Genomic DNA, 22941 nt, shown 5'->3' on the forward strand with positions numbered 1-22941 from the left:
ATTAAAAGACAGATTTGGAACTTGATACAAATGGTTCAGTTGAAGTTTACCTGAGGGAGTCGGCAAAATACCTTTACCTGTGTATTGGATCGGCAGTTGCTGACCATTGCCTATCGTGACCTGAGACTGGCCGTGGTATGGCTCAACAGCACGAAGATGAGAAGCATTTGATGTAAGATGCGTTGAGGCACCAGTATCCAAAAACCAGTCCGCTTGAGGAGAGGAGTCCGTAGGACTGAATAACGCTTGATTGTGCGATGTTTCTTGGTAGGTGTTATCATGCCGATACCAACATTTGACAGCAGAGTGTCCTTGTTTGGAGCATATCTGACAAATAACATTGCGATAGGCTTGACGATCATTTCTTTGTGAATTTTGGGGGGCAGCATTAGACGAACGATTTGTTCGTTGCTGAGTTGATGATCGGCCACGTCCTGAATATTGTTGTCGACCGCGGCCTTTGCCGCGGGATGCAGCCAACGCCAATGTTGAATCGAAGAGTTGTAAAGATTGTAATTCTTGAGATGCTTCATGTGCCAGATTTAATTCTTCACTACACAAGAGCGTGTAGAGATCATCAAGAGAGAGGGGCTGCAGATTCGTGCGAATGGCTGATTTGAAAGATTGATATTTCGCTGGAAGCCCGTTTAGTGTGTGAAAAATGATCTCCTCGGAGTCGAGCGAACTGCCTGCAGCAACAATAGCATCTACTTTTGATTTGACGGTAAGTAGATATTGGGTCATAGATTGATCTCCTTTGGACAGATGGTAGAGCTCGTTCTTGAGCTGGACAATGCGCGATCTGGTGGAAGCTTGAAGGCGGTGAGACAAGGTAGCCCAGATTTCAGCGCAATGTTTCAAAGATAGGACGTAGGGAAGAATAGAAACCGAAATTACAGAGAGTAACGCGGAAGCAAGATTCTGGTCTAACAGAGACCAGACTTGATAAGGAGATTCACGATCAGGGTGAGGTATATCAGACGCCGTGAGAGGGCATTTGATCGATCCATCAAGAAATCCCATGAACCCGTTTGCCGAGAAGATTTTCTCGACTTGGGATTTCCATAAAGGATAATTTTCGGAGGTTAAGGGATTTGAGACAAGAATCTTGATTTGGGTGATCAGGAATTTAAGCTGTGGGGGAATGGGGATAAGCGGGTGGGGCAAGATAGCTTCTAGCGCAGAAATGGAGCTGGACGAATCTTCCATCGGAAAAAAAAAAATAACGAGAGGGAGAAGAAAGAACACAGAGAAGAAGGAGACAGATTAGATTACCGAAATAATGGAGAAGAGACTTAGCTCTGATACCATGTTGAAAGACAAAAACCTTCTGTGGAGAAGGATACACCGAGGAAAGCAAGAAATAAAATCTTCCTTAATCAAATGAATAGTTTACATGGGTATATATAGAATTGACGCGTACAGTAGAATAATGGATAAAACTTAATCTACGGTCCTGATTACATTGTCCTTTCTTGTTTTATTTTTATATTCTAACAATTCCGGGTCATTTCGGGTCATTCCCGGGTTCCCGGTTCAACCCGAACCCGACCCGATTTTGTAAACAGGTCAGTTTTTTGGACCCGATTCTGGTTCAGGTCAACCCAAAACCGAAATTTTCAGGTCGGATTCGGGTTGGGTCTAATATTGACAGATCTAATTGTATTAGAAAGCAATAAAAAAATTGTCACATATGAAACTTAAATATGACGTAGATTTAAGCTATTTAAGAAGAAATTCATCACCAAAATCTAAAAAATTAATAAATTTTATTTCTTCAAAAACATCAACATAATAATTCAATATTGGTATGATATTTGTCCCTTCAAATCTTTCAAAAAATCTTGAGTAATTCTTGATTTTAGTTTTCCTATTTCAATTTGCTCAAGAAAATGAATTAGAGAAAAAAATTGTGGTTTTTATCTCCATTTCATACTAAAATCTATTTTAAAATTTTAAAAAATATTATTATACCGAGTTTTAATAGGCCCTTCTCACTTATACGTTATTTCCACCTAATAGTTTTTCCCTGATCGTTTTCAAGCCTGCAACGGTCCCGCCAGTGTCTTCATACCGCACTAACGGCCTCTCGCCAAGCTGCCACACTGTGAACACTGCGAGAAATCGTCTATAAACAAAAAAGATCAGATATTCTGATCTTCTTTTCTGTATACGGAGAAGCAGAACCCTTGCTTCGCATCCCTTTCATAGGAGAGAAATTAAAGCGCGCGACCATCTTTCCACTCGGGCGACGACCTGTAGTCTTCTCTTAAAAATGGATGCCCTTATTGCATTATTGCTTTTCCTTTTCTCCAGTCCGCTAAATGTTTTCGATCTAAAACCTCGACAGCATCAAAGATGTTTCTTCTGGACGCTCTCAGATGCATCCTATGCTGCTGCCAGGATGAGCAAGATCAAGATTTATACAGCCACAGAAACAATAGGGATTATACTTCTCTTAACCCGCCGATTCTTAGTAGCCGATCATCGTCGGAGAATCATGTATATCGTGATGAAGCTCGGCCTCCTCTCCCTCCCGCTTGCTCCATCGTCAGTTCAAGAGGAAATTCGAAGTTTTTAGATGAAACCAGCAGCCAAGGCGATGGAAATCGGATTAACTTTACCAACTTCTATTCTCCATCTTTTTCTTCTTCAGGTAGGGATTTCTCAAAGCCTCCTGCGTTGTCGGGTAAACCTTTCTCTTCTCCAGTTTCTTCTACAAACAGCAATGTTTCAGTGGCCGGGCTTTCAATATGCCCGGAGAAGTTACAAATCAAAAAGATTTCTTCCACATACGCTCCGGAGACACCGAATACAGCCTCCCCGCTGTCGAAATTCCCTTCTTCGCCTATTTCTTCGTCTACTTCTCCTTCTCCTCTGTCACAGAAGCCCTCGTTTGCTCCAGTCTCGTCTGCAAACACTAATGTTTCAGTGACGGGGCTTTCAATTGATCCCGGAAGGCTTCAAATCATGAAGGGTTCTGCTAGAGCCTCCCAGCTGTCGAGTGTCCCTTCTTCCACTATTTCTTCATATGCTGCTCCTGCTCCATCGGCAAAGAAGCCCTCCTTGGCTTCTGTCTCATCTACAATCAACACAGTTTCGGCCGTTGGGCCATTTGGCCCGGAAAAGCTAGAAATCTCGCCGGAGAGGACAGATGTAGCAACCCTGTTGTCCAAAAATGGCTCTCTCCACACTTCTTCCCCGACGATGAACTCTATTTCTCCAGCTGCGCAAGCAAAAGTATGTGCATCAAAAATGCCTTCTTTGGCTCCCGTTTCATCTACAAACAGCGCAAGCTCGAAAGCTCCTGTGAGAGTTTGGCAGGTGAAGTCGCTAATCACCCCAGATTCTACCACAAAGTTGGCTGAAAAGCCAACTTCATCGTCCCCATCAATGCCTCCTTCGGTTCTTATCTCAACTGCAAATAATCCGGTTACTTGGCAGAAAAAAAACCAAACTTCGATTGAGCCCAGCAGAGAATTTATACAGAATCTACCAATATTGTCTCCATCATTGATCAAGGTTGCTAGTCCTGATAGTAGCTCATCATCCAATTCTTCTTCTCCATCGTCATTGCTGGAGTGTGGGATAAGTAATCGGAGAGTGCTTCCGAAATATGAGATTCCAAAATTCCTTGAAAAGATGATTAGGAATGATATTGTGCCACCGGTTCTCACCTGTCCAGTATCCCCATCAACCTACTGCGACTTTTTTGCCACTTTGCTCTATGCCGAGGACTACTATATTGAGGTAAGGATTTCGATTTTATCATACATTTTGATTGAAAACACTTGTTTATGTAAGAACAAAATGGTAAACCATCATAATAATATATATAAATGTTAGTGCTTCGATCAAATTAATTGCATACATTCATTAGAAAGGTGGAGGGATCAGTTCAAGTATTTTAAGAGAAATTTCAATTTTCTTAAGTTTTTGGAACTGGCAAAAATAACAATTGTTCACTTATAGTCTTCACTGTATCACAGAACAATTGTATCGACGATCATCATCGTGATGCATGATCAATATTGAATTAATCATACTATATAGTCTTCACTGTATCGTATGATAGTGGGGTCACTCCAATGACTCTCCCCAGTATTCATCAATGCTTGTCCAATGGGAGATTAAAATAAATGGTTTTGTATGAAGTATGTCCCACTATACGGCTCAATTGAGAAAGATTTAGCCATGTTTAAAGGTTCAAATGGCTTGCTAATCAAATAAATTTGCATGCCACATTGTTCTAATGGATTTTATGGATATATCTAAGCAATTGCTTTCTAATGAACCATATAAGCATCCTAATGAGCTATATAACATAATCATTTTGAGATTGCAATTATGGAATTAATGGACAAAGTATATTGATGGACCGGCCGATTTGATTGGGAGGGAATTAGGAAGTTTCCTAATCAAGGAGAACTATTTGGGAAGCTTCTTAATCAAAGAGGAATTTTTTTGGAAAATTTTTAATTACAATTGGGAGGGAATTATTTAGGGCAAGAGATCTAATTTGAATTCAAAATCCAAAAGAGAATTATTTAGGGAAAGGGAGGAGGAATCAGGGGAGAATTGTTTTGATAAGTTTTAAATACAATTGGAAGGGAATTATTCAGGACAAGAAATCTAATTTGAATTCAAATATGAGAAAGAATTATTTAGGAAAAATGATGCAGCAACTAAAGAAGGAAGAAGCCTGAGGCAAGACAAAGCAATGAAATAGTAGTTTCAGTAAAGACTATTTCTATTCAATATGCCCTTGCTATCCCCTTGCAAGCCATATAACTAGCAATTCAGTAAAATACTAGGTATTACTTAATTCAGATAATCAGAACTAAAGAGGGTGTGGTACGAAACTACAGAAAAAAAGGAAATATACATAAACGTAGTAGTGGAGAATAAAAATGCCGTATACTGTCCCACAGGCATGTGTTATCTGCATTAATTCTCCCCTAGTTTAGAAGAGCTCATCTCCAGCGAGGTAGAGGGAACCTGGACGCCATCAGGAGGATGATAGCTATAAATGGCTACCAAATTGAACATTGAAGAAGTGTGAATGGTGGACGAAAGGTCTACTATATAAGCATTGTCGTTAATTCTATGGATAATGGGAAATGGGCCGATTTTTTTTTTATTAGGTTTGGAATATGATCCTTGAGGGTATCTTTCTCTACCCATACGCAACATAACTAGTTCACCTAAATTAAAAATTTTGCGGTGCCTGCGAAGATCTGCTAGTTTCTTGTACTTGTTAGATAATGTTTGGAGCCTTGCTTTCACTGTTTTAATGATGTTGGTCACTTGGGCTGCTGTTTTGTTTGCTAAAGCATAACTGCACTTCGGTAGGATTGCTAAATCCATAAGGTGGTTAGGCTGCTTGGTGTAAACAATTTGGAACGGGCAGCAACCAGTAGAACGATTGGACATTGAGTTGTAGGCAAATTCCACTTGGCTGAGGAGGTCTTCTCATCTCTTAGGATATTCTTGGACGAGAGATCGAAGTATGTTGCCTAGTGTTCTATTGACGATCTCGGTCTGACCATCTGTTTGAGGATGATAAGCATAACTGGGTTTGAGGTCAATGTTTAAACGTTTCAAAGTTCCTTCAAAAACAGGCTAGTCAGGGTGAGGCTACGAGGTATGCCATGCAATCAAACAATCTCGTTGAAGAAGAGATAGGCAATATTGATAGCGTTAAAGGTCTTCTTGCACGCAATGAAGTGTGCCATATTGGAGAAACGATTGACAACAACTATTATAGAATCAACTCCTCGTTTAGTATAAGGTAGGTCCAAAACAAAATCAAGAATTAAATCTTCCAAAATGGAATCTGGGATTGGGAGGGAAAGATAAAGGCCGGTGTTTTGAGCAATACCTTTGTAAGCCTGACAAACCGTGCATTTCTCTATGAATCAAGGGACATCCCTGCGCAAGTGTGGCCAATAAAAAATGGTTTTGTAGTTGTTCTAGTGTCTTACTCGTCCGACGTGAGCAGCCAAACCTCCATTGTGCATTTCCTTAATTAGTTGCGGTCTCCTAGATGACTCTAGAATGCATAAATTGTTGCCTTTAAATAAAAACCCATGATGTAAGGTGTAATCCTGTATTGGTTGTCCTGCCACACAAGCTTCCCAAAATTTTCCAAAATCAAAATCAGCAGCATATAATTCTTGAAGGGATTGCAAACCAGTAATATCTGTTTGAAAATGAGTCAAGAGGGCTAAACGTTTGCTCAGTGCATTTGCAACTCTATTTGATTTTCCTGCCTTATGTTTAATTACAAAATTGAACTATTGGAAGAAAACAATCGATCTTGCATGCATCCAATTTTTTATTTTTTTTTTTGTTGTTGATGTACTGCAATTTTAGGAAGATTTTTAATCAAAGGGGAATTGTTTAGGAAATTTTTCAATTAAAATTGGGAGAGAATTATTTATGGCAAGAGATCTAATTTGAATTCAAAATCTAAGAGGGAATTATTTATGGAAAGGGAGGAGGAATCAAGAGGAAATTATTTATGAAAGTTTTAATTACAATTGTGAGTGAATTGTTTATGACAAGAGATCTAATTTGAATTCAAATATGAGAGAGAATTATTTAGGAAAAGGGGGTTGATTTGATAGGGAATTAGAGAGCCTGTTTAAGGCTAGCAGTAAGGTGATTTCATATTATGTTTTGGAGTTTGTTGAATTTAATTTATTCTTAAGGTATTTGGACTTTAGCTGACAGCTAGGGATTTGGGAGAGCCGAATCTTCCTTTCCACTTGAAAATCCAATTGTATCTTGCATTTCACTTTATAGTTCTTTCAATAAAAATTATTTTGGGCCGTTCTTCTTCGCAATCTTTCATGTTTCATCCATTGATTTTTGTGAAAAGTGCATCAACTTCCTATCAAATTAATATCATAGCGATGTTTTGGAGAGATGGCAGCAAAGAAGGTGGATGTGTTACAAGGAGAAATGGAGCAAATCAAATCTTTTATGGAGGAGAACTTTCCAACTATGGAGAATCAGATGGAGAGCTGATTTGGAAGGTTGGAGGAGATGATGAGGAAGCTCATGGAGATGCAATCAAAAACTCCACTGATGGTTCTGATTAACCCTAACTAAAATTTGATCGGGATTCCCTTGGCCGATTCTAAGGGAAATGTGATCGAATAGGAGGAGTTCAATGAGAAGAGTTTCTTTCATCAAGAACAATCTCTTAGGGCTTTGATAAGGGGCATATCAGGATTTCATGATGGGGAGACTGCAAGGAGGGAATTTTATGGTGGAGGTGGCCGACCACTATGGAAGATATTTTGGGTAAGTTGAGTTGGTGACCGGAGATGAAAAGGGTCGAGCCAAGCTGTGGGGATCAAGTCATGTGAGGAGGATGGAAGAGAGGTCAGAGTCCTACCCTCGATGCACGGGGGAAACCGTTGGAAGGGGACGAAGTTGGAGTGGAGATGCAAGGGTGAGGAAGTGGAAGATGTTGATATTTGAAGATGAGTATGCTCATGGGTGGGTGTACCTGGTGGAGACATATGCATTAGGATACGGCCTATGGGCAATACTCATACAGGATCATCGACCCATTGCTTATTTCAGTTAGGTGCTCACAACCAAGGTGCGGCTCAAATCTGTATACGAGCGGGAGTTGATGGAAATTATCTTAGCCATCCAAAAGTGGCAACCCTATTTGTTGGGGTGACACTTTATCCTCAGGACAGATCATATGAGTTTGAAGTTTCTACTGGAGCAGAGGATGGTGACTAAGGAGCATTATATATGTTTATCCAAATTACTTAAATGTGATCGCCCATGACTAGACATATCACCCCTGACTAGACAGTTCCCATCCTTCCACCTTGAGGACAAGGTGGCTTTTTGGGTGGGTAGTATTGTGGACCGGCGGTTGAGCCGGTGGGCGGTGGTAGGAAAGAAGAGAAAGGGGGAATTGTTTAGAAAAATTTTAATTACACCTAGGGGGAATTAATTAGGGAAAAATCAAATTTAAATTTTAAATCTGAGAATTATTTAGGGAAAGATCATAGGAGTTAATATTTATTATGTAAGGAGGTAGCAAGGGCAAATTGTTTAGAAATTTTTAATTACAATTGGGAGGAAATTAATTAGGGAAAGAGATCTAATTTGAATTCAAAGCTGAAAGAATTATTTAGGAGAAAGTGATTGATTTGGGAGGAAATTAAGGGAAAGTGCATAAATTTATAAAATTTATTTACAATAATGCAAATCAACCTCTTGAGCTCATCTATTGTAAACCATACCAAACTTTATATACTGATAACAAAAGTCCACTTGATAAATCTTTGTACTCTTGAAAGTTGCTATTTCCTTGCTCTGAATGCTTCAATGATTAGAGCATTCATTAGGATAAAATGTGTAACACAAGATCAGTTTAAACGATTATCTCATATTTTACTTCCCTTAACCTGTGCTCTCTTTTGTTCTTGAGCTTGAACAACTATTATGAAGCTAATTTTTCTCTTTTTCCAAAATATTTTATGCTTTTGCATTATGGTCGCTATTATAGTGAGTAGACATAAATTTTTCTTGGCAGGGCATATATTTGCTTTTCTAAAAATATCATAAATATTTTTCAAGAGATTTCTGTAACCCTAAACTTTAAAATTTTAGAGGGTGCACAAATTTTCATCTATTGAACAAAGGATCACATCTATGAGCATCTTCTCACAAAGCCCAAGTTTATTTCAGGAGTTTGTACTTCCTAATTTGTAAGTGTAGAAACTGAGGACGAAACCACCATTGAATCCTGAATTTGGCCCATGTAATTCACATGCTTATCTAATCCCTTTGAACCTGCTGATCTTTTTTTTGTTATTTTACATGATCAGAAATGGAATAAATATCTGTTGGAGGGGATCACACTGGAACTGCGCAGAAGAATCAACCCAACAAATTCACAACAGAGAGATTTTGTAGCCTTCAAGCTTGTTTCAGTTCCTGAGAAGCGTCCATATCTTCTATCAAGAGATTTTGTCTTCTTAAAGCCGCTAAATGAGATTGCTGGACCTTTCAAGGTCAGTATTGCAATTTTGGACTGCAAAGGTGTGACTTTTTTACACAGCAAAATTAATATTTAGTTCATGGTTTTCAATGCTAGGGGAGACTTTTCCGGGTGACGAAGGGCATTATTTTAGTTGAATTTGGGGAAGATTTCCATTCACAGCATTCTCCATCCAAAAGATACGATGTGAACTTCTCTTTCAACAGGGTCTGCCTGAAGCGAGCCCACCATGCCATATCAATTGCAAGTGATCCTTCTTTTCTTAGTGTCCTCTTCCCTGATCTAATCGTCCCTTCTGACCCTAACACTTTCCACCTCCATGAAAACGAGCTTCCATTTCATGATCATGCAAAAAGGATTTTGAATCATAAAGGCCCCATACCTTATCTCGTGAATGGGCAGCTGGTCAAAGAGGGGAGGCCTCCTGATGAAAAGCTTTCGTTCACCGGGCTGATTATTCAAGTAGCACTGCTTAGTATTTACAGAACTAATCCTGGCTGCAGAATCCTCGTATGTTCTCCGACCAACAAGACATCTGATCTGCTGTTGAGAAGCTTGGGGAAACAAATACCGTTAACTAGTCTTTTCCGAGCTAATGCTGCCTACCGAGATTACGATCTTGTGCCTGATGACATAATTCCTGCATCCCTGTATGAGGAAGATGAAGAGTGCTTCGCATGTCCTCCACTTGCAGAGCTCACAACTTTCAGTATAATAACGTGCACCTTTATGAGCAGCTTCAGGCTTTATGCTGCAGGGATTGATACTGAGCATTTCACGCACATCTTTTTAGTGGATGCTTCTTTGGATACGGAGCCTGAGGCAATTGTTCCTCTTGCTCATTTGGCGAGCAGAAACACAGCCATTGTAGTAACTGGTTGTGCATACACATATCCTTCTTTTGTGCGAGCTGATATTGCTCGTATGCATGGATTGAAAAAGTCTTACTTCCATAGGCTTCTCTCGATGGAACCGTATATGCGCAGCGATTCAAATTTCATTTCTCATCTTTCTTAGATAAAATTACTCGTTGCACTGTCATGGTTTTGGTTTTCTTAAAAGTAGCAGTCTAGCACTGTTAAAGAGACTTTTTCTTAAGTGATAAGAGTATTTCAGCTTCACTACCATTACATTCCAGCTGAACCTCTGTTCTGCTGCTCGTCAGAGATCGCCGTCACTTCCACTGCACTCTAGCAACCTTTCTACTTTATGTAACTACCTACTGTACTTTAGTCATTGTATCTTTTTACTTGTACCTATGTATATATACAGCTGATTGTGCTGGAAAATTATTACGTGCGGTGTCTGGATTTGTCCGGAGGCCAATTTGGATTCGCCATGTCACCCGGGCTCAATACATCCGGATGACGTGGCGTGTCCGAATTCGACTCCGGACGTTCCGGACTTCGCACGTAATAATCTCTCGATTGTGCTAGAGTAAAGCCCAAAACAAATGAATTACTTTCTGCTTTCTCTGCTTACTGTTCTTCTTCTGCTTGCTCTGCTGTTCTCAATATCATGAGAAGCTCAACACTAAGGTGTGAATATTGCTTCTTATGGGCCCTTTTTTAAATGAGCTCTCGATTATAAACATATTTATGAATAACTTGAGATGATTTCTTTCCTTTCATATTGAGAGCAAACCTTTTCTGCCGTGAAACAAAATCAGCTTAGTGAACAACTCCATGCATAAAACATTTTTGACCGTCCATTATAGCATGATTTTTGCTTAACCATCTTTGATGTCAACCAGAGTGAAGTACAATTTCAATTTTTTTTACGGGTCATCTTAGGCTTTGTTTGAGATAGATTATTAATTGTTTTCTAAAGTAGTTTTTAGTACAATTTTTTTTTCAAAAAATTTATTATTAAAAAATTGCTTTATAAAATAATTATCCCAAACGAAACTTTAAACACCTAGAATCTAATATTGTGGTGCCTGACTGGCATCAAAAGCCATAATGACAAATTGTGGACCTAGATTTTGATGCTTTTATGGGGAATTCTATCATAGAAGTTTGGTTTAAATATTACTACAAATTTTGAAGGTTACAGAGCAACTTCTGATGGTTTGGTCACATAAAACGGTCGCCTTCCGATGACCCGGTTAGGAGAGTAGAGGTATTAGATTTGACTTATGTTGAGAAAGGTAGGGGTAGACCTAAAAAGACTTGACTAGAAAATATTAGGAATGACCTTTCTTTATTAGATTTAAACGAGAATTTGAGTTTTAATAGAACACAATGGAGAAAAAGTATTCATGTAGCCGACCCCACGTAGTGGAATAAAGGCATGATGTTGTTGTTGTTGTTGTTGTTGTTGTTGTACAGAGCAACTTCTGCATGGTAAGAATAACAACTAGGGTAAGGATCTTGGTGAGAACTTCGAATTCCAAGTTTTTTTTCCCTATTCTCCTCTCTTCTCTTTTTTAATTTCTACAATATGTTTCTTTTATTTTTCTTTCACTAATATGAACCAAATCCCAATTTTTAGGAGTTAAATATAACTGGATTTTTCAATATTGGTTTCTTATTAATTTAATAATGCATTGGTTTTTATTACACATTTTTAAACTATTTTTACTGCTCTTGTAATTATTTAGCCACCAATTAAAAGATTTGAAGGCTTGTTCGAAATTAAGAGAGAGAAAATTAGTTCTTAGTGGTTAAAATACAAAAACTACTCATAGGATAGAAATATCTACGATGCAATTGTGTAATCATTTAGATCTCTATTTTTAATAAAATTGACTTTATCTCTAAGACGAAGATAGGTTGTGTTTCTTAAATTTGGCTCTTCAAGTTTTCAAGAGAATGATTGTGGGCTCTGAAAATTTGTGCCCAGACCTCTCCACAGATGCCTTTTCTTTTTCTTTGGGTCATCGTGGAGAGTTTTAACGAGTAAGTTATGAGGAAAATTTTCAGAAGGCAAATTGGGTTTTGAGTTAGACATTACCTAAAGATTTTTTCCTCATTTTATAAGTACTTTATAATCTGAGTTCAAGTTTCCTATAGACGCAAGCCCCTATAGTTAATTACCCCTCCCAATAACGAGATATAACTTTTGATTAAGGCTAGTCGTCAAATAGATATATTGTATCTGGCATATAGTAGCAGCATGGAATTAGTTTTGGAGATTTAATATTTAAATTTTTTTTAAAAAAATTCATCTTACATTTAAATAGGATGGCGGGGGAATGGATGATGGACCCAATCAAGATCTCATGATTCTGCCATCCCAGGTCATCATGGTCCATGATCTACTTAGTTATATGAGGTAATTGACTCAACCTGATAAAAGGATTATTGTCGGTAGCCATGGATTGCATCATCCAAGGGTACCTTGTAGACATGGGGTGAGTATTTATATAAGGGGACAAAACTGAATCCACCTTAGCAAAATAGAAGGCTTTGTGCATTATCGGTTATATCTCATTGATTCATATCTCAAGAATTTGAAGTCATTGGGGAACGTACAGACTCTAACCACGATCGTAATTTAGTGGTGTTATTTGGCGGCAAAATCATCTAGTTCAGAGGGTCCTGATCGTAACAATTTACATGTTATGCCATTTATTGGTGAAGCCACCAGTTAGAAAATATGTGTCATGTCCTTACTGGCAAGATACTGATTAAAAATGAATCATAATGATATTCTCGACCAGACATCAGCTTATTATGAGCTGAAATGATTTTCAGATTTGTCCATCCCGATAAATTTTTGCAGAGGTTGGATTAGTTATGCTTTAAGTATTTACGTATTTTATTTCAATTTTAAATATTTAGGCTTTGATATTTTTAAGTGTTTTGAGTTTTTCATGGGTTTTTCGGTGGTATTTTAAGTATTTTTTTGTCCATTTCGGTTGAGATTTTCTGTTAGCAGGGCTATCATCGGGATAATTTATGGGCTTTTACTTTATTTGTTGAACCTTGTTGACTATGTTTACTTGCCAACAGAGGATAGGGCTCTTCGTCAGCTTTATGTTTTTGTTAATGAATTTTTCTTGGTGTGGACCTTGAAGGCCTAATATGAATGTATAGAACAAATATCTCGGTCGATGTTGCGCCACATATTTATTTGATAGTGTCGACTCCTATCCATTCACGTAGAAGAATCGGGCTCGAACTTAGGTTTATTATTTGACATGCGTAACATTCTCAGACCTCACGTGTGCATACAACATGCTCACCAAGGCCCATGACGGTATATGCTTTTGCATGTATTTTGTATAATGTGTTTATGTGACAGATGCATGTATGTTGGCATATGTATTTGCACCTTTCATGACGTGTTAACATGATGCATGTTGCATATTGCAGCGTGTATCTTGTATGCAGTAATGTATAATATATTTTACATTTACATGTTGTTTAGTCATGCTTGTATGATATTTTGCATATTGCGCAACAAATTAATGCAGTATTGTAAAATATGTATGTATAGTGCATTATGCATTGCTCGTTTACTTGCATAATGCATTTGCATGATGATTCAATGATTTCATTTAATGTATGAAGTGTTTGCAAATCAGTGTAACACTACTACAATATAGTGTATTATACATGTTATGCTTGTATAATACATTTTACATGATTTAGTATTTATGTGTATGTGTTTTTATGTCTTTCAAGCATTTACAAGATGCGTGAGTTTTTTTTGAAAGGCATGTGAGCGCCTTCTGTACACTTGTACAAAAGTTGCAGATCCATTGGCATGGCATTGTGCTATGGGTATTTGTTGCTCTATGCAGGTAGGCTATAGTGCACTAACGAGTCTCTTGAATTACTCGTAGAGGTATGTATTTCCTGTAGCCCTATAACATTATTGCTATCACAGCTTGCATGCAAAGACTGTTGTATGTGTTATGGGCTTTCTACTATCATCCCTTGTATATCAACTATTATTGTCTACATGTGCTTATTTTCATTACAACTCTTTCTGTACTTACTTGCATATAACATATCAAATAAATGAAGGGTTTCCTACAGTGGAATCATAGACATTTTTATGTGTTGCAGATATGTTGTCTCTATTTGTAGATGATACATTGTGTGTGTATCTGTATTCATAAAAGATCTATCTTCCTTACAAAACATCTATTGTTTTTGCTTGCAGAGATTACTATATTTACTTGTATGTTGAAGTTGATCGCAGGGCATTGCTGCATTCATTGCATATGAACTTCCAATAGTCATAGAGGATTGGTACTTCTATTTGCAAGCTAACTAATAGTAGTTGTGGACATGCCTCATATATTATCACGTTCATTAAGAACTCTTTAACAAGCTTAACACGCTCATTAGGAACCTTCTTTTGCAAATTAACACAATCGTTGTGTATTATTTGTGGCCATCTATAGGTAATTCATTGTATATATTATGAATTCCCTTGCATTATGAACAAATTATCATGTTTATTATAAATTCTTGCAATTATTTGTATATAAATTGTTACCTTCATTACAGGTCCTCTATTTTTGTTCAATTGGCATCTACGTATATTTTATGTTATAAATTTCATTTTAATTGCATTTTTATCTTGATTATTCAATTAATTTCAATTCCATGCTATCTTTTAGTTCAAATCAAGTTCCATGTTTCATGTATAAGTCTTGTTCCCTGTCACTTTGAGTTCTGGTAGCCTTCCGGCGTCTCGCTCATTTAGGAAAAATTCTAGGAGCTTGGCCTTCCCATCATGCTAAAGAAAAGTGTGTACGGTAGGTGTCGAGTGACACCGTGGCCTTGCTCTCCAATCCCACAACGTCAGAGAAAGGCATGTATGAGTCTTCAGGGGTACCTGGTTGAAACACATTGTTCTTTCTCTACCGGCACTAAGGCACACAAGGCTACTTAAATTTTACCCCGTTAAGCTAGAAAAAAGTATGTACAGGGCCTACCCACATTGCCGCAAGCTTCACACAAAGTTCCCTTTCACCGCGCTAGAGAAATGTTGTTCTGTGTTTGTGTATCTGTCGAGTTGATTATTTTGGAAGATTCAGTTCAGAACCAAATTCCAAAGCCAGATCCTGGATAAGAAGGTTCTGTCGCGATCCGGCTCGGGCGGGATCCGTCCCCGTCGGGTCGGGTCGTGACAGGTGTGGTACAAAACTACAGAAAAAAAAAGGAAATATGGCATATACGTAGTAGTGGAGAGTAAAAATGTGGTATATTGTCCCACAGGCATGCATTATCTGCATTAATTCTCCCCTAGTTCCGAAGAGCTCATCTCCAATGAGGTAGAGGGAACCTGGACGCCGTCAGGAGGATGATAACTATAAATGGCTACCAAATTAAACGTTGAAGAAGTGTGAATGGTGAACAAAAGGTCTATTATATAAGCATTGTCATTAATTCTATGGATAATGGGACATGGGCCGATTTTTATTTTTTTTATTAAGTTTGGAATATGATCCTTGAGGGTATCTTTCTCTACCCATACACAACATTACTAGTTCACCTAAATTAAAAATTTTGCGGTGCCTACGAAGATATGCTAGTTTCTTGTACTTGTTAGATAATGTTTGGAGCCTTGCTTTCCCTGTTTTAATGATGTTGGTCACTTGGGCTGTTGTTTTGTTTGCTAAAGCATAATTGCACTTCGGTAGGATTGCTAAATCCACAAGGTGGTTAGGCTGCTTGGTGTAAACAATTTGGAACGGGCTGCAACCAGTAGAACGATTGGACATTGAGTTGTAGGAAAATTCCACTTGGCTAAGGAGGTCTTCTCATCTCTTATGATATTCTTGGACGAGAGATCGAAGTATATTGCCTAGTCTTCTATTGACGATCTCGGCCTGACCATCTATTTGAGGATGATAAGCATAACTGAGTTTGAGGTCAATGTTTAAACGTTTCCAAAGTTTCTTCAAAAACAGGCTAGTCAGGGTGAGGCTACGAGGTATGCCGTGCAATCAAACGATCTCATTGAAGAAGAGACAAGCAATATTGATAGCGTTAAAGGTCTTCTTGCACGCAATGAAGTGTGCAATATTGGAGAAACGATTGACAACAACCATTATAGAATCAACTCCTCGTTTAGTATAAGGTAGGTCCAAAACAAAATCAAGAGTTAAATCTTCCCAAATGAAATCTAGGATTGGGAGGGAAAGATAAAGGCCGATGTTTTGGGCAATACCTTTGTAAACCTGACAAACCGAGCATTTCTCTATGAATCAAGGGACATCCCTGCGCAAGTGTGGCCAATAAAAAAGGTTTTGTAGTTGTTATAGTGTCTTATCTCGCCCGACGTGAGCAGAAAAACCTCCACTGTGCATTTCTTTAATTAGTTGTGGTCTCCAGATGACTCTAAAATGTATAAATTGTTGTCTTTAAATAAAAACTCATGATGTAAGGTGTAATCATGTATTGGTTGTCCTGCCACACAAGCTTTTTGAAAATTTTCAAAATCAAAATCAGCAACATATAATTCTTGAAGGGATTGCAAACCAGTAATTTCTGTTTGAAGATGAGTCAAGAGGGCCAATCGTCTGCATCTGCAACTCTATTTGATTTTCCTGCCTTACGTTTAATTACAAAATTGAACTATTGGAAGAAAACAATCCATCTTGCATGCATCCTTTTTTTTGTTAATGTACTGCAATTTTAGAAAGATTCTTAATCAAAGGGGAATTATTTAGAAAAAATTTCAATTATAATTGGGAGAGAATTATTTATGGCAAGAGATCTAATTTGAATTCAAAATCTAAGAGGGAATTATTTAGAGAAAGGGAGGAGGAATTAAGGGGAAATTATTTATAAAAGTTTTAATTACAATTGAGAGTGAATTATTTATGACAAGAGATCTAATTTGAATTCAAATATGAGAGAGAATTATTTAGGAAAAGGGGGTTGATTTGATAGGGATTAGAGAGCCTGTTTAAGGCTAACAGTAAGGTGATTTCATATTATATTTTGGAGTTTGTTGAATTTTGTTTATTCTTAAGTTATTTGGACTTTAGCTGACAACTAGGGATTTGGGAAAGCTGAATCTTCCTCTCCAATTGAAAATCCAATTGTATCTTGCATTTCACTTTATAATTCTTTCAATAAAAATTATTTTGGGGTGTTCTTCTTCCGAATTTTTCATGTTTCATCCATTGATTTTTGTGAAAAGTGCATCAACTTCCTATCAAATTAGTGTCATAGTGATGTTTTGGAGATATGGCAGCAAAGAAGATGGATGTGTTACAAGGCGAAGAGGAGCAAATCAAATCCTGTATGGAGGAGAAGTTTCCAACTATGGAGAATCAGATGGAGAGCCGATTTGGAAGGTTAGAAGAGATGTTGAGGAAGCTCATGGAGATGCAATCAAAAACTCCATTGAAAGTTCTGATTAACCCTAACTAAGATTTGATCGGGATTCCCTTGGCCGAATCTAAGGGAAATGTGATCGAACATGAGGAGTTCAATGAGAAGAATTTCTTTTATCAAGAACAATCTCTTAGGGCTTTGATAAGGGGCATATCATGATTTCCGGATAGGGAGACTGCAAGGAGGGAATTTTATGGTGGAAGTGGTGAGGTGGCCGACCACTATGGGAGATATTTTGGGCAAATGGAGTTGGTGACCGGAGATGAAAAGGGTCAAGCCAAGCTGTGGGGATCGGGTCATGCGAGGAGGATGGAAGAGAGGTCAGAGTCCTACCCTCGATGCATGGGGAAAACCGTTGGAAAGGGACAAAGTTGGAGTGCAGATGCTAGGGTGAGGAAGTGGAAGATGTCGATATTTGAAGATGAGTATGCCCATGGGTGGGTGTACCTGGTGGAGACATATGTATTAGGATACGGCCTATGGACAATACTCGTACAGGATCATCGACCCATTGCTTATTTCAGTCAGGTGCTCACAACCAAGGTGAGGCTCAAGTCTGTATACGAGCGGGAGTTGATGAAAATTATCTTAGTCATCCAAAAGTGGCAACCCTATTTGTTGGGGTGACACTTTATCCTCAGGACATATCATATGAGTTTGAGGTTTCTGCTGGAACAGAGGATGGTGAATAAGGAGCATTAGAGATGGTTATCCAAATTACTTAGATATGATCGCCCATGACTAGACATATCGCCCAGTACTAGACAGTTCTCATCCATCCACCTTGAAGACAAGGTGGTTTTTTGGGTGGGTAGTATTGCAGACCGGCGGCTAAGCCAGTGGGCCCCACAAAAGTGGTTGGTAGGAAAGAAGGGGGGGTGGAATTGTTTAGGAAAATTTTAATTACACCTGGGGGGAATTAATTAGGAAAAATTTAAATTTAAAGTTTAAATCTGAGAATTATTTAGGGAAAGCTTAGGGGAGTTAATATTTATTATGTAAGGAGGTATCAAGGGAAAATTGTTCAGGAAAACTTTAATTACAATTTAGAGGGAATTAATTAGGGAAATATATCTAATTTTAGGAAAAAGTGACTGATTTGGGAGGAAATTAAGGGAAAATGCATAAATTTATAAAATTTATTTACAATTATGCAAATCAACTTCTTGAGCTCATCTTTTGTAAACCATACCAAAGTGTATATACTGATAACAAAAGTCCACTTGTTAAATCTTTGTACTCCTTGAAAGTTGCTTTGTCCTTGCTCTGAATGCTTCAATGATTAGAGCATTCATTAGGATAAAATGTGTAACACAAGATCAATTTAAACGATTATCTCATATTTTAATTCCCTTAACCTGTGCTCTCTTTTGTTTTTGAGCTTGAACAACTATTATGAAGCTATTTTTTCTCTTTTTTCCAAAATATTTTATGCTTTTGCATTATGGTCGCTATTATAGTGAGTAGACATAATTTTTTCTTGGCAGGGCATATATTTTCTTTTCTAAAAACATCATAAATATTTTTCAAGAGATTTCTGTAATCCTAAACTTTAAAATTTTAGAGGGTGCACAAATTTTCATCTATTGAACAAAGGATCACATCTATGAGCATCTTCTCACAAAGCCCATGTTTATTTCTGCAGTTTGTACTTCCTAATTTGTAAGTGTAGAAACTGAGGAAGAAACCGCCATTGAATGCTGAATTTGCCCTATGTAATTGATATGCTTATCTAATCCCTTTGAACCTGCTTTTTTTTTTTTTTGTTATTTTACATGATCAGAAATGGAGTGAATATCTGTTGGAGGGGATCACACTGGAACTGCGCAGTAGAATCAACCCAACAAATTCACAACAGAGAGATTTTGTAGCCTTCAAGATTGTTTCAGTTCCTGAGAAGCGTCCATATCTTCTATCAAGAGATTTCGTCTTCTTAAAGCCGCTAAATGAGATTGCTGGGCCTTTCAAGGTCAGTATTGCAATTTTGAACTTCAAAAGTGTGACTTTGTTACACAGCAAAATTAATATTTAGTTCATGGTTTTCAATGCTAGGGGAGACTTTTCCGGGTGACGAAGGGCATTATTTTAGTTGAATTTGGGGAAGATTTCCATTCACAGCATTCTCCATCCAAAAGATACGATGTGAACTTCTCTTTCAACAGGGTCTGCCTGAAGCGAGCCCACCATGCCATATCAATTGCAAGTGATCCTTCTTTTCTTAGTGTCCTCTTCCCTGATCTAATCGTCCCTTCTGACCCTAACACTTTCCACCTCCATGAAAACGAGCTTCCATTTCATGATCATGCAAAAAGGATTTTGAATCATAAAGGCCCCATACCTTATCTCGTGAATGGGCAGCTGGTCAAAGAGGGGAGGCCTCCTGATGAAAAGCTTTCGTTCACCGGGCTGATTATTCAAGTAGCACTGCTTAGTATTTACAGAACTAATCCTGGCTGCAGAATCCTCGTATGTTCTCCGACCAACAAGACATCTGATCTGCTGTTGAGAAGCTTGGGGAAACAAATACCGTTAACTAGTCTTTTCCGAGCTAATGCTGCCTACCGAGATTACGATCTTGTGCCTGATGACATAATTCCTGCATCCCTGTATGAGGAAGATGAAGAGTGCTTCGCATGTCCTCCACTTGCAGAGCTCACAACTTTCAGTATAATAACGTGCACCTTTATGAGCAGCTTCAGGCTTTATGCTGCAGGGATTGATACTGAGCATTTCACGCACATCTTTTTAGTGGATGCTTCTTTGGATACGGAGCCTGAGGCAATTGTTCCTCTTGCTCATTTGGCGAGCAGAAACACAGCCATTGTAGTAACTGGTTGTGCATACACATATCCTTCTTTTGTGCGAGCTGATATTGCTCGTATGCATGGATTGAAAAAGTCTTACTTCCATAGGCTTCTCTCGATGGAACCGTATATGCGCAGCGATTCAAATTTCATTTCTCATCTTTCTTAGATAAAATTACTCGTTGCACTGTCATGGTTTTGGTTTTCTTAAAAGTAGCAGTCTAGCACTGTTAAACAGACTTTTTCTTAAGTGATAAGAGTATTTCAGCTTCACTACCATTACATTCCAGCTGAACCTCTGTTCTGCCGCTTGTCAAAGATCGCCGCCACTTCCACTGCACTCCAGCAACCTTTCTACTTTATGTAACTACCTACTGTACTTTAGTTATTGTATCTTTTTACTTGTACCTATGTATATATACACCTATTGTGCTGGAAAATTATTACGTGCGTTGTCTGGATTTGTCCGGAGACGAATTTGGATTCTCCACGTCACCCGGGCCCAATGCATCCGGGTGACGTGGCGCGTCCGGTTTCGACTCCGGACGTTCTAGACTTCGTACGTAATAACCTCTCGATTGTGCTAGAGTAAAACTCAATACAAATGAATTACTTTCTGCTTAGTGTTCTTCTTCTGCTTGCTCTGCTGTTCTCAATATCATGAGAAGCTCAATACTAAGGGCATCTCCAACGGAGAACTCCAAAATTTACGGCAAAATAACGAAGAACTCCAAAATGGCGTGATGCTGCTTCAATCGAACGTCATTTTAGGTGTTTTTCGGAAGTTAACGATCTTCTCCCTTTCGCGCGATTTACCGGTTGAGAGAGTAAAATTACATGGGTGAATAGTGTGATGCTAATATTGGCGTCGCACTGTTCACCTGTAAGTAAATGGCGGAAATTTTTGCGTTCGGTTGGAGCGACGGACGGACAGCATACGCTCGTTTGGCGTTCGGTTGGAGATGCCCTAAGATGTGAATATTGTTTCTTATGGGCCCTTTTTTAAATTAGCTCTCGATTTCAAACTTATGTATGAATAACTTGAGAGATTTCTTTCCTTTCATATTGAGAGCAAACCTTTTCTGCCGTGAAACAAAATCAGCTTAGTGAGCAACTCCTTGCATAAAAGAATTTTGACCGTCCAACATAGCATGATTTTGCTTAAACCATCTTTGATGTCAACCAAAGCGAAGTGCAATTTTCAATATTTTTATAGGTCATATTAGGCCTAAATCCCAATTGTTAGGAGTTAAATATAACTAGATTTTTCAATATTGGTTTCTAATTAATTTAATTATGCATTGGTTCTTATTCACATTTTTAAACTAATTTTACTATTGTAATTATCTGGCCACCAATTAAAAGATTTGAAAGCTTGTTTGAAATTAAGAGAGAAAATTAGTTCTTCGTGATTAAAATACAACTAATCATAGGATAGAAATATCTATGATGCAATTGTGTAATCATTTAGATATCTATTTTTGATAAAATTTTATAAAATTGGCTTTATCTCTAAGATGAAGATAGGTTGTTTTCTTAAATTAGTCTCATTAAGCAATTTTGGATAAGATTACATTAAATTTATTATTGTTGATTGGTCGTAATTGCAAATCATGGTGGCAAGACTTGTAAAGTTTTATGGTGTAGAATGTTAGCCATTAAAAGCGAAGCATAATATTAAGTTAAAGTGTTGCAGAAATGAGGAAGCTCAGGTGGATGTTTGGCTTTACACTTAGAGACATGATACTAAACAAGCATATACATAAAATGGTTGGAGTAGTTCTAGTGGAAGATAAGATTAGAGAGAGAGATTTGGTAACATAAAATGGCAGTCTTCCCCCAGTTAGGAGAGCAGATGTATTAGATTTGACTTATGTTAAGAAAAATAGTGGTAGACCTAAAAAGACTTTATTAAAAAAATATTAGAAATTATCTTTCTCTATTAGATTGAAAATGAGAATTTAACTCTTAACATAACACAATGAAGAAAACAAATTCATGTAGCTGACCCCACAGTGGGATAAATGCTTGATGATGTTGTTGTTTTGGCTGTAATTGCAAATCATGAGAATGTCATAATGAAACTTAACCCCTAGATTTTCATCCATATTTAAATAATTTTGTGTGTTTTTGTTTTCAAGTTCTTAGGACATTTTAATTCCCTTTGTTTAGTTTTATTTCTAGTGATTAGCAAGCAATCTATTTGAACCTTGAAATAAGTCTTGATTAATTCAATTTTGGTAATTAGCAAATTCAACCTACAGGGATGTTATCTCTACCCATCGCCTTATTACTTATTTGATCGCGTACTCTTTCGGGTGTACATTTTTACTTAACATTCGAAAAATTCTAAGTCATTAGTAGAGAAAGAATGTAGTTAAATAAAATCAATCTAATTTGATCGAGGTTGTGAGTTCACTTCCAAAGAATTTAAACAATGTTATGAATGGCATGGAATTTGACATCAACTAACAACACCATTTTTATCCCCACTAGTAATGTGTGGCAAGAAAAAAAATTGTGCTATCTTCCATAAGGTGAGAAGTATGATCAAGTGTAAGAATATGCCAAAGTCTTGGCCCAAGTAGTGACATGTGTTGCCTATACTCTCAATTAGGGGTGTCAATTTCGGGTCACGGGTCGGGTTCGAGTCGAACTTGGAACTGACCCGGGTTCAAACGGGTCGACCCTAACCCGACCCGGGAAGACAAACGGGTCGGAAATCCGAACCCGACCCGGCGGGTTGCCAGGTTGACCCGACCCGACCAGTTTGGCGGCTGGCGTGCGGCGG

At 38.0% G+C, this 22941-nt stretch overlaps 1 protein-coding gene across 2 annotated transcripts; it reads left to right on the forward strand.

The window, feature by feature from the left end:
• Positions 1 to 2154: 2154 nt before the first annotated feature.
• LOC110102524 (putative helicase MOV-10) lies at positions 2155 to 20773 on the forward strand. Of its 2 annotated transcripts, none has more exons than XM_020830887.2 (3): positions 2155 to 3750; positions 8865 to 9050; positions 9134 to 10306. In XM_020830887.2, exons 1-3 carry the CDS (start codon positions 2359 to 2361, stop codon positions 10052 to 10054), a joined length of 2499 nt encoding a protein of 832 aa, XP_020686546.1. In that variant the 5' UTR covers positions 2155 to 2358; the 3' UTR covers positions 10055 to 10306. The 2 variants fall into 2 exon arrangements, with proteins under 2 accessions (XP_020686546.1, XP_020686545.1); XM_020830886.2 differs by lacking the exons at positions 8865 to 9050; positions 9134 to 10306 and adding exons at positions 19130 to 19315; positions 19399 to 20773 and having other exon boundaries at positions 2157 to 3750.
• The last annotated feature ends 2168 nt before the right edge of the window (positions 20774 to 22941 follow it).

The sequence above is a fragment of the Dendrobium catenatum genome, unplaced genomic scaffold (genome assembly GCF_001605985.2).
Source record: "Dendrobium catenatum unplaced genomic scaffold, ASM160598v2 fragScaff_scaffold_932, whole genome shotgun sequence".
In the NCBI taxonomy this organism is placed as follows: domain Eukaryota; kingdom Viridiplantae; phylum Streptophyta; class Magnoliopsida; order Asparagales; family Orchidaceae; genus Dendrobium; species Dendrobium catenatum.

Excerpts from the sequence above, each read along its gene's own strand:
- LOC110102524 (XM_020830887.2), top strand. The coding sequence starts at position 2,359 with ATGTTTCTTCTGGACGCTCTCAGATGCATCCTATGCTGCTGCCAGGAT. Across the intron at positions 3,751-8,864 it reads CCGAGGACTACTATATTGAG|AAATGGAATAAATATCTGTT; the intron begins GTAAGGATTTCG and ends TTACATGATCAG. Across the intron at positions 9,051-9,133 it reads AGATTGCTGGACCTTTCAAG|GGGAGACTTTTCCGGGTGAC; the intron begins GTCAGTATTGCA and ends TTTCAATGCTAG.